Source organism: Rhinolophus sinicus, chromosome 4, assembly GCF_057876585.1.
Source record: "Rhinolophus sinicus isolate RSI-liver-muscle chromosome 4, RSI-T2T, whole genome shotgun sequence".
Taxonomy (NCBI): Eukaryota; Metazoa; Chordata; class Mammalia; order Chiroptera; family Rhinolophidae; genus Rhinolophus; species Rhinolophus sinicus.
In genome coordinates this window covers 47,749,902-47,766,645 of record NC_142504.1, presented here as the reverse complement: position 1 = coordinate 47,766,645, position 16,744 = coordinate 47,749,902, and the positions used below count along the sequence as shown (strand labels likewise).

Genomic DNA, 16,744 nt, shown 5'->3' with positions numbered 1-16,744 from the left:
GTGGTTTTGCTCATTGCACACTTCTAAATTAAAAGTGTTTTAGGACTTTGAAGACATTGTCTTACTGTCTCCTGGCTTCATTGTTTCTACTGAAAAAGTCTGTTTATTTTAATTATCTGTTTTCTCCAGCTGCTTTTAAGTCTTCTTTTCCTTTCGTGTGGTGTGGTGTTTGTGAGATTGGATTTCTTTTTACGTGGGATTGATTTTGCTTCCTGAGTTTGAATAATGATGTCTTTATTCATTTCTGATAAATTCTCAGAAATGAGAATATTTTCAAATATTGCTTCTCCATTCTCTCTACCATGTCTTCCTGAGATACAGATGAGACATGATATGTCTTCTCACTCTGCCCTCTTTGTCTCTTATCTCGCTCTCATTCTTCATTCACTTGGTTTCTGTGTGCTATATTATGGGTAATTTCTTCAGTTCTATGATGAGATTTTTCTCTTCAGCTTTGTCTGTTCTCCTGTTTACATCAGCTTTGTAATTTCAGTAATCTTATTTATAATTTTTAGAAATTTTATCAGTTTGTTTCAAGTTTATCTGTTTACTTTTGTACTTTTTCTAGTCATATTTGTCTTTAACATAAAAATACCTATTTTATATACTTTATCTTATATTCTGATATTAGAAGTCCTTGTTGGTCTAATTCCACATTTTCTATTTTTACTGTATCATGCACAGATGCCTTGTTTCCTGAACATTTTCTTATTTTTAGTTGTTGGCTCAACTTAATCTTTGGAATTTTTGAGACCTGAGGTGTGTTCCTTTAGAAAGGTCTTCCGTTGACTTCTGTGCAGGCGCTAGAACACCAGTAACCTGGGATCATTCGAAGTTCAATTCTCACATGTGGATTTTTAGACCACAAAGATTGAATTCTGCCCCCACATCATTGTTAGCCCTAGCTTTAGTTAAAATTCTCAGGGAAGACTTTTTTCCTCTCTTCACACAATGCCTGAGTTTAGAAGGGGAAATCCCTTAACAAAACCATTTGCTTGGGTTGAAAAGATGTTTCTGGTATGCCCTTTCGCTGAGATGTCTCTGATTAGGCCTTCCACCATAGGCAGATTGTTGACTTTGTACCCTCTTTCTTTCAAGTGTGGATGCTTTGGGTCATAAAGGATTGGTAGGAGAGAGTACTTATACCTGGATTGGTCAGGCAAGAATTGGTGGTAGGGCTTGCATTTGAGTGGGCTCTAAAGAATGGTGAGGATTAGACATGCAAAGTTGGAAGAGGAAGACATTTCAGTTGAAATGATTTAAGCCAAGAAGTAGATGTGAGAAAATGTAGGGCATATAAAAGAAATAATGAAATATAGTTGGCTGGAGTGTGTGGTGAGTTTCAGAGAAAAGTCACTTGAGGGCAAATTGTGGAGGAATAGCCTCACTCACCAGTTCCGAAGGAAAGGAGGCCCATCTGTTCAGCTCCGTATCTCAGCACTTGGTGATGTTTGATGGGTGTTGATTGAACAAATGAATCAATGGAATGAATGAATGAAGAAAATTAAAGAATGAACATAAAGCTAAGAATTTTATCCTTTAGACAGAGGAAAGCATTTAAGAAATTTGAGGAGGGAGATAATTTGAGTGATGAAGATGAGTGAGGACTGGGAAAGGACTGGCACTTTAGACCATCCTTGTGGAATGGGTGGCTTTGTACAAGTCTAGGAGAAGGACTGTGTTGACAGGAGACTGAGCAAAGACATCATAAAGCTGTCTCTAGTTCTAGATGAACTCTAGTTCTTCTGATGTTATTCTTACAGATTAGACTTTTATAGTAGCCTCTTTTGTCTTTGGTTCATGTTCTAAAATCTGAGCTTAACTGAAAGCTCCCTGTGTATACTTACCAGTTTTTTAATATTTTTTCCCCTCTCTTCCTAAAATCTTGGTTGAATTCTTACTTTCTGCCAAGCACTGTGCTAGATGCTACAGATAGAGTGGAGAACAAAATGGTATTGTCTTCGCCCTCACAAAGCTCTCCGTTAATCAGGCATCAAACATTAAAAAGCAAACCACACAAATAATTATCACAACAGTTGTCTTAAATCTATTAATATATCTTCAGTTGTATGATTCTTTTTCTCTGTGTGTCCTCAGCTGACACTGATTTTTTTTTAAGATTTTACTTTTTAATTCAATTAATGCATCTGTGTGGTACCAGGTTACTTGCCAGTTAGTTTATGTGGAAAAGCACGTCCTTTTCCTCTCCTCACCCTTAGCCCCTATTCCCCAAAGGCAACTTTTAACTGTTTCTAGTTTTTGTTTTTCTGACATAAATATTCATAACTCTAAGTTTATGTTCCTGTCTCTAATTTTCTTGACTCTACACCAATTTTGATTCCGTTCCACCCCCTCAAAAATTATTTTACTTGGTTTCCTTTTTTGATTCTCTCTTCCATTCTTATAGGCCTTCTTCATTCTCTCTAATGACCTGTAGTGAATCTAGTGAGGTATTCCTCAGACTTTGCCTTCCTCTCTAGGTAGGAAGCCATTTTTCATTTATAGCACACACGGTTCAGTGAAGAAAATAAATGCCATATGCCCTGCATGCCACTAGGACACTTTAATTTTAAATTGGAAATGTATTTTTTAATCACAAAATAAAAACAAAAGTGAAAATCAAAGAAGTATCAGCAGCTTTCACAGTGTAATTCTCAACCTGATTTGCCTCCCACATTATTCCCAGCACTTCAGGAATTTAGCTGATTTTTACTAACCTCAAGTCACTTCTAAGTGATAATGAGGGCAGGGACACCAATTCCATTTAGCTATCTCAACATTTGCCTTAATTTTTTCTTTTCTCTAAACACTATTGTATTCATTCATTCATTATCCATTTCTCCACTTATTTAACTAACAATCCCAAGTGCTAGGGGTAAAATGGTGAATAAAATATTGTTTTCAAGGCATTTGTCTAGAAAAGAAAAAAAACACATAAACAAATGTACTGTGTTTCCCCGAAAAGAAGACCTAATGGAAAATGAGCCCCAGCATGACTTTTCAGGAGGACATCCCCTGAACATAAGCCCTAATGCGTCTTCTGGAGCAAAACTTAATATAAGACCCGGTCTTATTTTTGGGGAAACACGGTATCATGATGGTAATACTGAAAGCTGTGAGCACTTATGAGCCAAACACTGTTAAGCTCTGCACATGATCTCATTTAATTCTCACAGTGATCTAATGAATGTGGTTATTCTTGTCCTTATTTCTAGATGAGGATATACTGGGGTATTAAAGGGAAATTTTATAACTTGCCCAAGATTACGTAGTGTGGTAGAACTAGCATCCAATTCCAGGACCGTCTGACTTCAAATCCCACCATGATGTTAACTATTGTTCTTGAACTCATGCCACTGACAGATGATTAGTATCTAGTTTTTAAAGACTCATACAAACCAACAAGAAAAGAGCAAAAATCGAATCAATAAATGGGTAAATGATACAAAAAGGAACTTGAGTGTCTAACAAACATGACGTGATTATCAGCCATGTTCACTAATGAGAGAAATGAAACTTTAAACAGCAGTAAGGTATTTCACACTCTCAGATTGGGAAAACTGAAAAAAATGTCTGATGATTCCAAGTGTTGGTGAAAATGTGGAAGAAGAGCCTGAATATTCTGCAGGTTGGCAATATGTGAATGTACTTTGTATTGGTCAAGGTAGGCTGAGGTGTGCTGCAGTAAAAAAAATAAACCCTCTAACTCTCAGTGGCTTAACATAACAAAGGTTTATATATTGCCCATGACACAATTGAATATGAGTTGGGTGGCATACTTTTATCTTAGGTCAAGTGAAAAACATGATAGCCTCCAAAGTTACCACCAAAGGGAAAGAAAACTAAACGATCCAGTGGTTTGCAGGCCAGACTTAGAAGTAGCTTACATCACTTTCACCCATATCCCATTGACCAGAACACAATTGTATGACCTCCGTTTAACTGCAGGAGACTGAGAAATGTAGTCCTCCTGTGTCCCAAGGAGAAACAGTGTTGGTAAACACATAGCATTGTCTGTGCCCTATATTTTAATTTAGCAACCCCACCGAGAGAAACTCATACATGTGCACATGGAAAAATGTAACTGGATTGTCCATCACAATATTATTTGTGATAGTGATGATTTGTCATAAAATGGAATTCTGTGGGATAGTTTAAAGATGGACTAGAGCTATAAGTGTCAATATGATAAATCTCAAAAACAATGTCTAAGGAAAACCATTCGGTAGAGTGCTATGTCCAAAGTGATATTATTTATGTAAAATTTTAGATCAAACAATGCTGTATATTGTTTATAGATACGTATATAGTATAAAAACCTCATGAAAGTGGTAAAAACACCAAATTCTGGATAGTGGTTTCTTTTAGGGAGGGATGGGGAGCGTGGGAAGTGAGAGGAGTGCAAGGGAGCTTCAGCTGATCTGTAATGTGATTTAATGTTTTATTTCTTTGGACATATTGTGTAATGTTAGGGTTTGACAAAATTTGTTGGTGGGGTCATTGATATTTATTATGTTAACTTCTGTAAATGTTTGAAGTATTTAATCAGAAAAGCATATAAAATTTAAGACTTGGAAACATGATTTGTAAACTATCTTTTAGATATAAATAGCAGAGGTAGATACTTCCTTTGTAATTCTGAGCAGGTATTTTTCTTTACAGTCATTCTTCTTTAAAGAAATAGTTATTCCCATGCACGTAAATATACCTTCCCATTTTATTTGCCATTTGCTAGTATAGAGTACTTAAATTCTTACATTGCTGCTAAAATCATCTAACAGAGTAGACCTTGAGCACTGCAGTTTTCTAGTGACAAGTAATTGTACCGTATGACTTTGTATATCAATATGAACATTTTACAGTCTTTAAACTTTTTATGAATTTTACATTGTTTTGGGCCAACAGCTTAGTCACAAATTATAAAACATTTTATTAGTTTTCAAAGCTAGTATTCACTACAGCTGATCTTTCTTGAACTGTTAATGATGAATAAACACATTTTCCAGCCTGTGGCACAAAGAGGAATGGTGAGAAGGAAGTAGTAAGTTCTAGGCTAGGAGTTAGGACCTAGACCCTGGTTTTGGTTATGTACTATCTTGACAAATGACTTAGCTAAGTCACTTACCATCTGGTTACAATAGCAAAATAGGGGTGATGTTTAGGACTAGGCTGAGTGACTTGTGAATTCTTTAATTAATATTTGTTGCTAAGTCATAAAATCTTGAAGAAAATGTTACATGATAAATCGTGATTACATCAGGTACTGCAAGTTGGGTTTGTTAGCATCTTTGGGCAACTGTAGAGTATAAGTATATTGTTACTGGGAATTTATAGTTCAGAAAGTGAGTTCTCTGCTATAAGAAGAAAATCCATGTTCTTTTTTGTTACAGACAAGCAATCATCTCCTTGGACCCAAACTGTTTCCACTGGATAGATTATTAGCAATATTATACAGTATTGTGGACAGCAGAGTTGCTCCAACAGCAAATATATTTTCACAGGTAAGCTTATTGATAGGTTATTATCTATCGTCTTTATCTTTATGAAATTTTTCAGGTAGTATAGCTGGTAGGGTTCCAGGCCTTTAGAGTTTTGGTCAGCATGTTTGTGTTTTAGCTATATAATGAACAGTGTTCTTGGTAAGTAATTGAAAATTCCAAGTATAGAGTCTTTGAGGGTATCACTGAATTTACATATATTTACAGGTATAACTTGATAAAAACAGCTTGATGTTCTGGTTTTTTTTCTTTTTTTAACAAGAATTTTAAAATTAAATGATTATAATTGCTGAATAAACAAGAGGCTTCATGATTAAATTGATGAATTGTAATATAGAAATATAATTTAATGAAAAAATTTTTTAAATTATTTACAAAGAAGTAATCTTATTATCCTTATTCCTCATATATATACACGAGTATATACCTTGCTGGTTGGCAGTATGCATTTTTAAAAAAAATAATCTATTTTCCAGAATGAGTGAGTTCTCAAAATTTTCACTAGATGGCAGCAGTAGCATAAAAATAGGAACTAGGACGTATTTAATAAAGTTAAGGTTTCGTTTTTAGTTGCCATTTTAAGAAAAACCCATTTATTAAAAATATAGTGGATTTCTTAAATGGTCCACAAAAACAATACTTAGCACATAGTATGAATGGATAGAAGAAAAAGCAAATGATACTATTATTTATTGAAAAGGAAAGTCACCTGAGATGTTGCAGTGAGTATTTTATGTATAAGGTTTTAGATTGAGAAATATGTAAATAATGACATTTAAATTTTAATTGACTGAAAACAAATTTGGTCCCTGAGTGGATGTTAGACTTTGTAACCTAATGTGTGTTGGTGGTAACTTTTAATTCTTCATTTAAAGAAGTCCTTGAGAACCAAACATACATGTTCTCCGTTTAAATTGAATTTAGATAATTTTTATGTCAGCATTTATAGAAAATTTTGTCTGCCTTTCTGTGTTTTAATCTAGTCTGGTATTAGACTATGCATATAACTAACTAAATAGGTAGGTAGATTGGTAGCCCTAATGCCAATATTAAAAATCTACATAATTCAGTGTTTTTTTTTTGTTTTGTTTTGTTTTTTAAGATTTTATTGGGGAAGGGGAACAGGACTTTATTGAGGAACAGTGTGTACTTCCAGGCCTTTTTTCCAAGTCAAATTGTTGTCCTTTCAATCTTAGTTGTGGAGGGTGCCGTTCAGCTTCAAGTTGTTGTCCTTTCAGTGTTAGTTGTGGAGGGCGCAGCTCAGCTCCAGGTTGAGTTGCCGTTTTCTAGTTGCAGGGAGCACAGCCCACCATCCCTTGCGGGACTCGAGGAATTGAACTGGCAACCTTGTGGTTGAGAGCCCGTGCTCCAATCAACTGAGCCATCCGGGAGGCAGCTCAATTCAAGGTGCCGTGTTCAATCTTAGTTGCAGGGGGCGGAGCCCACCATCCCTTGCGGGACTCGAAGAGTTGAACCGGCAACCTTGTGGTTGAGAGCCCACTGGCCCATTCGGGAATCAAACTGGCAGCCTTCAGAGTTAGGAGCATGGAACTCTAACCGCCTGAGCCATCGGGCCGGCCCTACATAATTCAGTTTTAACCTGTATTATGGGGATTTTTTCCCCTATATATGTTTTTAAAATGCTTTGTTTGAAACTAAAGTAATTTAAAATCAAACTTTACATTGTATTAATAGCTTTCTACATACAATACATGAGTATTTTGTTAAATTTTAGCTGTTGCAATAACTATGAAATAGGTATTACGATCTTTATTGTAAGGAATTGAGCCTCAGAGAGGATAAATGACATTGCTCGTATGACACAGCATGTAAATCTCTGATAACTAAAGCCTAGGGAAGTGAGGTACTTCTAAACAGAGGAGGAAGGTACTAGGTTGGTGCAAAAGTAATTGTGTTTTTTGCAATTATTTTTAACCTTTTAAACTGCAGTTACTTTTGCACCCACCTAATATTTGTATCACATGTAATTGTACTTCCCAGGTACCCAAAAATTACCTTCCTGGGGGACACGAAGGATAATAAATGTTTTTTTCCTTTCAGAGATCTTGTAATTTATTCTAGGGTATAAAACATGTACATAAAAATAATGTCGTAAGGTTGGAAATGAATACTAGTTAGTGCTGCTGAGAAGTTTCGAGCAGAGAGAGATCACTTCTGGATTGGGCAGGATGAGAGAGAGAGATGACTTCACAGACAAGGTGAAAAATGGAGATGGGCTGTGGTGAATGAGTAGGATTTTATTTTTCTTTAAATATTTCTAATTTAAATAAGTGATTCATTTTTATTGTACAGAAATGAGGAAATGGGTAAATAAAAGGAAAAATAATAGATAAAATCAGCTGACATCTTATTTCCAATAGATGGGGTTTAATCAGACTAGAGATTTATGTGGGGAGGATAATCTGACCAAAAGGGTAGGACTAGGAAAGTGCAAGGCACATTTGGGAACTGTCACACTGGTTTAGTTGTAGAGGATGGGATTGTATTGTGGTAGTGGTAGCAGTCACTGCAGTGTGATCTATAGTAGTAATACTGCTGCCACCACCCACCGCACCTTGCTTGTTGTTACCTTACACGTCTACCTTACACGTCGTACCTTACATCAGCAGAGCATTTTGCATTTTATAAAGTCTCGCCATATACTAGGTTAATCTTTAAAGAGAAGGAACTGAGGTCAGAATGCCTAAGAGATCTGTGCAAGGCCACATAGCAAATCACTGGTAGCTTCCAGACTTGAGGAAGACTTCCCGAGCAGCAGGCTTTGATTATAGATGAATAATGTCACCTATCTTTGTATTTAACAGTGTTTGTAATGTTGTAATTAAGAAACAATTTGGCCCAAGATGTGTCTTTATTTTTTAACAAAGTTAAATTCTTTTCAACCTTAACAACTTAAAACAACGTTTTATTCTTTCTCTTCTCATTAGCAGTAGTCAGAATAAGTTTTGTATATTTAAAACATGGCTCTACTGAGTTTATATTCACTTGATGACACATCACTTAGGACTTGATCTCAGTTGATTCCCATTTGGGATATTGAGGGTGGGGCACTACAAAGGAATTATGCGGCCAACCCTAAGAAGCTGACCATTACTTTTGATTGGTCAGTAAAATATTCATAACAAACAAGAAACATATTTACTGTATTTAAGAACAAAATGTGGCAAAAATCACATCCAAAAGATGGGTATTTCTCCCACATGCCTTATTTTCTTTTTCTTCCCATTGCCTCCCAGTGACCTTTTCTGTTTTTCTCCTTTTATTCATCCATCAAAACTATCTTCTTGCTCATAGGAATGACAATTTGTATTTAACCTGTGCACACTTAATTTCTTAAGTGAAAAACAAAAGTATATTTGTATTGGAAGTGCTTATTTGATATGAACACTAGATGGCGATATTGTTGCATTCTAGTTTTAAGGTGAACTAGGAAACACCTTTTACTTGTTAATATTGTCTTTTATATTTAAAGAAAGTTGTTAACTTAATACATTGGTTTATTCAAATAAAATAAAATTACCTGAAGATTTTTAATGATATACATGTGTACACTGTACACACTTTCATGAAAATGTAAATAAAATTGATTAGGAATTTTGTTACATAAAATTTTCCACCTGTAAGTAAATTTCTTTTTGTTGGCTGTAATGTGTCTGTATGCGATAATTATTTTTTCTATTTTTTTATATGCAATTGTTTTAAGAGTTTAGTAATGTACTACTTTACAGCTTGATTTACCAGATACACAATTATTTATAATTTTTCACATATAATAAATTGATCAAATGTGGTATATATATATGATCAAAATTCTCTTGAACCAAAGGTTTATTTCCATTGCATTTCATTAAATCTATTATGTAATAAAGTTATAAAAACAGTAGTTTAAGGAATCTTTAAAGTTAATAAAATTCTAATTGAGAATAATAAATTCATAATAGTATTAGTAATAGTATTATACTGTAGTTGGTATTCTGAATTTCTGTATTCTTTATTAAATTTTAGATGAAATTCTACTCATTAACTTTTTAGTCTCATAAATAAGCGAATATTAGTATATTTGCTATTTTATATTAGATTAATGCTCATTCATTGAATTGAAATGTGATTTTTAAATTTTTCTTAGACTGGTAAGATAATTTTAGCCTTATCCAATTTACTACAATGTTACAGTCATGATTATAGGTTATTTTAAACCTTTTCATTCAAATAAAATAAATGTAGTCCAATATATGCCCGAACTTTGTGAATGACAAAGCATTGATCCTGGTATTTTCATTTTTTTTTCCCCTCTAAGCATAGATAGAATAGATAAACTATACCATTTACATGCAAGAAATGATAAAATTTATTATTTTCAAAACAGTTTGATCAGATATGTTATTAAAGACCATTTATCATCTTTAAAAGAAATACTGCTATTGAATTGTAGTTTTTTTTTCCAGAACTACTGAATTTTGCTGTGTATTAATGCGCTGCTGTGTGTAATGCGCTCCCGTGTATAATGCGCACCCATGTTTTTGGCCTAAACTTTCAGGGAAAAAAATCTTTCATTTGAATTTTTTAATTCAAATTTTTATTTGTTTACATTTAGGCACTTGTTTTTTGTATTATAAAGGAATTTTAGCATTTATTTTTTAACATATTATAATACAAGAAATTTTATGTAACAAATAATTATAAAACACAAGAACAGATACAAGATACAAGAAATTTTATATACCAGTAACAAATTTACCATACTTATGCATCATAGAAGACCAAGAACTCTTCATCGTCGCAAGTTCAACCAAACTGATTCTCGTATTCCTGGGTATTATTTTGTATACAGATATGGTTATTGATTTCTAGAGTTACACTTTTAACTATAAGCATAGATAAAAGAATTAAAAACATTTATATAGGTATGGAATGAGTACTACCCATGTATAATGTGCATCCTTATTTTTCCCTCACAAATTTGTGCAAAATGCACATTATGCACGGCAAAATACGATATATTAAAAGCAGGTTAAACGTTTTTGCTTTATCTTTTTTTCCTTGAAGAAAAATGATTAATTTGGAAATTTTTGAATATTCTATTTCATCTCTTGATATTTCTGTATCTTCTCTTTACTTATCCTTGGCCACCTAACTAGTCTTTAGCTAGTAGATGAAGGTAGTAGAAGTATAGTTCTTCAAGACTGTCATCAGGTGTATCACTTATTTTAAAATCTTAAATCATAATGCTTTATCTTTTCACAGATGATAAAATCAGTGAATAGTTTATTTCTAAAATTATTGCTGTAGGTTTCTAAAGTGACTTTTAAAAGAATTATCTTAAAAAAATTAGGAACATTTAATTACTTATATATTTATATCACATATTACCATTGATCTTATTTGATCAATTAGCATTTTGAAAAATTATCTTTGAAGGTAATTCACTGTAATTCTACATTTTAAAAGGTTTCATATAGTTATTACATTACTATATTATAAGAAACAGTGCACTCTGAATTAATATTTAAAATTAGCTGAAAGATAAGAAAAGGAACATTAGAAAATAATTCTTTGTATCATATTGACAGGTTGCATTTTTTAGTAATTAATATCTAGTTTCTGAATGGCTTTATATTTAGTTGTACATACTTTAATAAGGAAAAATTAAATTTAAATGTCCTCATAAATTTATTTTCATTTCAAAACAGTATAAAAAGCATTTTGGAGCAAAGTATAATGTACAAATATATTTTTCCCAAAAATATACATTTCCATTTGTAATTTCTGTGCTGTTGAACTTTCATTGTAATGCTATATGTTGGACTATATTTGGACTATTTGTTACATCATTTTTATTTCTTAGTCATGAATGAACTTGATCTTTTCTTATAAAGGTTGCATTAATGATAGCATTTAGATAATCCTATGCTTTCTACTCATTTAGGTGTTGGTTTTGTGAGCCATACAGAATATATCTAAACTAATTATTTTGATATTTTCCAAATGAATTTATCATCAGTCAGAAAGAAGAATGATAATTTATTTTATCTAGGAGAGTATTTTGAAGCAGATGCTTCAACTTTTAATTTACCACAGCTGTAGGAAGATGTTTTGCTATACTTGTTAGGGCAGCTACCATTTTATTCAACCCAAAACAGATTTTTGGCATTTTTCTTCAAATATAGATAAATTTATATAATTTTTCATTTTTTCAAGTAAAGAAGGGATTTGGAGAATATTATTTAATTCAGAAATGTTTAACAATAAAAATATTTTTATCTAATTCAAGCTTCAAATTCAAAGTCAGTATTTACTTTTTAGTAAATAAGTATTTGGCCGGAGTGAAGGCCAAATTAAGTTTGGAATTCCAATCCTAATTGGAATTAAGTTTTTCTTTCTCTGCTTAAAATTTCATCTAAGAGACACTTACTAAGGGCCTACTATGTCCCAGGCACTCAGTTTTGATGATTTTGTTTGATTTATATTTCTAGAATTCAAAGTGAGAAAAATGTAGTTCCTGCCTCAAGGACCGGAGTCAGCCTGTGGCTTCCACTGCCCTTCGCTTATACTTGGTGTAGTTGTCAGATTCTAGTCTCTAGAAGAGTTAATGGTATACGAGTATGTATGTGTTTATGGGGAGGACATACTTGCTGAAGGAACTAATACTTGATTACTTAAGTGAAAACTAACACTTAAATACTTGCAGTGAATAAATAAGACTACGATTTTCACTTGTAGTCCCTGTTATGGTAGTACCTCGGTTTTCGAACATCTCTGTTGACGAACATTTCAGTTTATTGAATGCCGTAAACCCAGAAGTAAATGCTTTGGTTTTCGGTTTTCCAACAAGCCTCGGAAGTCATGCAGCTTCCGCTGAGTGCAAGATTCTGAGGCCTAGCTGTCAGCTGTTGTCCAACATTTCAGAACTCGAACGGCCTTCCGGAACGGATTACGTTGGAAAACCGAGGTACCACTGCATTTGATAATATAAGTACTACGAGTATTTAAGTGTTTTCTTCCAAGTAAAATAAAAAACCTGTTTGTTGACTATTTCCTTATGACATGCCTTGAACTTAGTTGTGGAGCATGATTGATACCTATGTCATAACTAAATTTTGCTAGTAATCAACTAAATTTAGTTATAAGTAGTTAGTTATGTTTATTGGAATTAATCTTAATTAAGACTTGAGAAAGTTATGGACAAATAAGTAGTGTATTGTGCATGGCCTACTATAATCTAAGTGGCTTTTCTTAAAAAGTTACATGGTTATATTGCAAATACTTTATGATTAAATGTTATGCTCACATCACTTTTTAAAAAAAATATTTTATTGGGTAATAATGGGGAACAGTGTGTTTCTCCAGGGCTCGTCAGCTCCAAGTCGTTGTCCTTCAATCTAGTTGTGGATGGTGCAGCTCAGCTCCAAGTCCAGTCGCCCTTTTCAGTCTTTAGTTGTAGGGGGCACAGCCCACCATCCCATGCAGGAATTGTCACATCACTCTTTTATGTACAGTATTTCAAATTATTTTTATAGATTTTTAACCAAAAGCACTTCAATCAAATATGTGATTTTATAGACATTATTTAAAAGACTTATTTACCTTTAAAAATTAGTTTGTATATTACATGTTATAGTTGTTTGATTTATATTTCTATAAAAAAGTAATATAATTATACTTATCAAGTGCTAGTCATATAACATCAGAAGTCATAGTTGATGAAATCTACCTAATGCATACATATATTGATTAGATAACAGTTTGAACCTCATAAACACAAAATGTAACATACTAATATCTAGCTATTATATATTCATATAAAGTGATTTGAGTATGAGTTGGTGAACAAAAGGAAGAGTTTTCCTAGAAACAAATTCCTTGGATACTAGCGTATTAGGAAACGTGAAAAGCTATTTATTCTTTTTCAATTTCTCTGTGCTTCATTTAGCTTGTACCAGCATTCCAGTGTCTTTATAGTATCCAACTGAAATATTTGACACTTAAGGTAAATTATGTAAATCACAGAAAATATCTTGAATGCTAACATTGTCTAATAATCTTACTAGTTTTTTTCTTAACCACAACTGAGACTGTGAGGCATTCCATTCCAAAGATGGTAAAAAAGCCCACTCTGCTGATGAATTGGTCAGCAGGACTGCTGTCTGACAGAGGCAGGCTCTTCTCAGGCGGCTGAGAGCCTTGCTGCCACCATGCTCAGTCTTTACTGGTGGAATAAATTAGGTTCCCAAATCTCCTGCTACCCCTGTGGTGGAGGTGTTACTGTCCTACCCTCAAACCACTATGCGGTAGGTGCCTGTTTCAGGAGATTGTAAAAAAACTGTCTTGGGATGCTTCATATTTGAAAAGAGGTAAGTTGCCCTATGATTTTCCTTAGCGGCACTTTTGTTGTAAGGGATACTAATGCTAATAATCATTACCAAAGAATAAAAAGCACAGGCTATTTTACTCTCTTGCCAATGGGTTAAAAAGGTGTCTTTCTTGTTTTCATTTGTGATAGAACAGTGTTTACTCCCAGTCTTCTCTTGTCTTCCCTAAACCTGGTGTTAAATTTCTACAATGTGACCACTTTGTCGTTGTGGAGCTTACCAGCCCGGCAACAGACATTTTTACTGAATTCTAGAAAAATGGAACCATTGCTTAAGGGTGACATGGAAAATACTGCCTAAGGGATTAGAAAGTGCATAAATTAGGCCTCCAACTTTTTAATAATTAGTACTTTGATACCTTATTTTTGTAGGCAGTATTTCATAACTACCTTTTTCAAAGCCTAGTATTGCTTCTAATAAATATACCAAATGTATACCTTTTACTCACTTTTTTTTGAGGAAATGTATTCAACACCAATAAATTTTATTTGACTTGGCAGATGTTTTGCTAAAAACAGAAACAAAGTTTGTGTGGATATGTGCTTGCACATAGCGATTTAAGAATCTGTGCCGTTAATACAGTGACTACATAGACAAATGCACACCTCACATAGAGCTTTATGACTAGACTGGTTTAATGAGAAAAGGGGTTTTAATAAGAACAGGTTAGGAGAAAAGTGATTTGGAAAAACCTACCTTACAGAACTTGCTACATTTAAAAATATTTTTATAAAAAGATAATTAAAAGAAATGTTGCTGCTTAAGGGAACTGTTTCCAATGAGAAGTTGTCTTGATTCCTTGTCAGCTCACAACTCATTGGAGTCCTTCGGTGGCGACTGGCCTCACCTGCCTGTACATATTTCAGTAGCTGGTGCTGTAGGAAAGTCCTTGTGCTTTCCCCTAGATGAGAAATTTGGTCGTCAGTCCCAAGTCCGTATGGAACTTAATTGCTCCCTCATCTGGGGCACTCTGCATGGTGCCAAAGAGTTGAATTCTTAGAATAGAAAGTAATCATGCCCATATAGTTAGGAATATGAAAGGGAAGTTAGGTTTACCTGGAACTGCCTTATCTACTTCTCTGGCTTCCAGTGCGATGTGTAAGCTGAGATCGCTGAGATCTTTTGAATTATGTATTTCTAGCTGTTATCCTCTAGCTCTGGATCCACACTGCCAACTGAACAATAATACCTGAACGTGCTAGGTTTATTTAGGATATGACATATCTCAAACCAAATTACTCCCTCATTAACGTCTTCTGTGTTTTTTTCAGCCCTACCTAGATTTCAGAACTAGTCGTTTATTCATTCATTCTTTACCAAGCATATACTCTGTGACATGCACAATGTTAGGTGCTAGAAAAACAAGGATAATACATGGTTTCTAGATTTCCATTTAAATGGAGAAATTATTTCTGAATCCACCCTTTTGTTTTCACTCCATTTATTCAATAAGTCCAATCTATTTTTCCTCCTAAATACAGATGTGTCTTGAACTTAATTCCTTGCCTCTCACCCCCCTCTGCCATTGCCTTAAATCTGTAGCTTCATTATCTCTTAGACTATTACACACGCATCCTAACTGCTCTCCCTGTCACCAGACATTTTTTAATTCATTTTCCATACTCGTCAGTATAAATCTTTAAAAAAAATAAAAATTGTTTTCTGCTTATACTTTTTAAATGAATTACATTGTCTATAAAACAAAGTCTACGTTCCATAGCATTTCTTGTAAGGCCCTTTACAGACTGGCCCCATTTCCTGCCACTTCCTTCATTCATGTGATATGCCATTCATAGTAAGCTATTTCTTCTCTGAAAGCACACCATTTTTTCTTTTGTATTGTTACATGTGCTGTCCCCTACCACTGCTGAACGCTCTCTCATGCTTTGTGGTCCACGCCCCAAGTGCCATTTCTCAAAATGAATCTACATTTTTTCTCCCTCCATCTTAGTCATTCCCTTCTCTATAATCAGATAATTGCATTTATACCGGGATGCCAAAAAAATGTATACATTGGACACTTTGGTCAACATTGCTCAAGTAGTAGTTCGCCGTAATCAGAAGTGTCTGGACACTGACAGTAATCACTTTGAGCACCTCTTGTAATTGCAGAAGTCAAACATGACTTGTATTCATCTTTTGTTATCCATATACATTGAGTATTACAATTTTAATAGTTTTTTTGTCTTTCTTAAAACGTGTATGTATTTTTTTGGCACCCTCTGTACATATCACTAGCATAGCTTTCATATTGTGTCATTACCATTTTATTATGCTTGTCTCCCCAATACCTTGAATTCTTTGAGGGCAAAGACCTTGTCTTTTCATTTTTGTGTCACTGGAACAGGGTCTTGAATGTGGGATTCACTCAATGAATAACTTCCCTTTTCCCTAAGCATGCAAGTGGTCTTTCTAGATACTAGCGGTTTACAGGCATTTGTGTGCTGATAAGTTCCAGAGGTGAGAGGCACTCTCCTTAGAGTGCCTCTAAACACGTGTGTAAACACACATGCCACTTTTTGCTTACCTGAGCATATTTGAAGAATAACAATCCACTCCCTGCCCTTTTTTTGGAAATAAAAATTCCAAAGGTGAATCTCCAGAGGTGATGATTTTAAGTTGAACAGCTTTGGCAGTATTTGCCTATCTCTTCCATTGCTGTACTCGTCACCTCTACTTTGTGTGTGTAAAAACGTCATTTGAGCTCTCTTGGTATATGCTCATGAACTGTCACATGGCCCAAAATCAGATCAAATGTAGTGCCTATTGGATTGTGCAAACCTTATACACTGACATACCACATATTAAGTTCTTTTGTTTAAATAATTTAATATGTTTCAGGTTGTAAAGCTCCTC

General features: G+C 34.0%; 1 protein-coding gene across 3 annotated transcripts in view; it reads left to right on the top strand.

The window, feature by feature from the left end:
* Window positions 1–16,744, top strand: part of ORC5 (origin recognition complex subunit 5) — a 78,652-nt gene that overhangs the window by 42,819 nt on the left and 19,089 nt on the right. For 2 of the 3 annotated variants that reach the window (XM_019713598.3, XM_088797797.1), the window contains exon 12: window positions 5,391–5,501. In XM_019713598.3, coding sequence (XP_019569157.1) covers window positions 5,391–5,501 — 111 coding nt within the window. Of the gene's footprint in view, window positions 1–5,390; window positions 5,502–12,351; window positions 12,469–16,744 lie in introns of all 3 variants that reach the window. The other variant, XR_012498863.2, reaches the window with a different exon arrangement.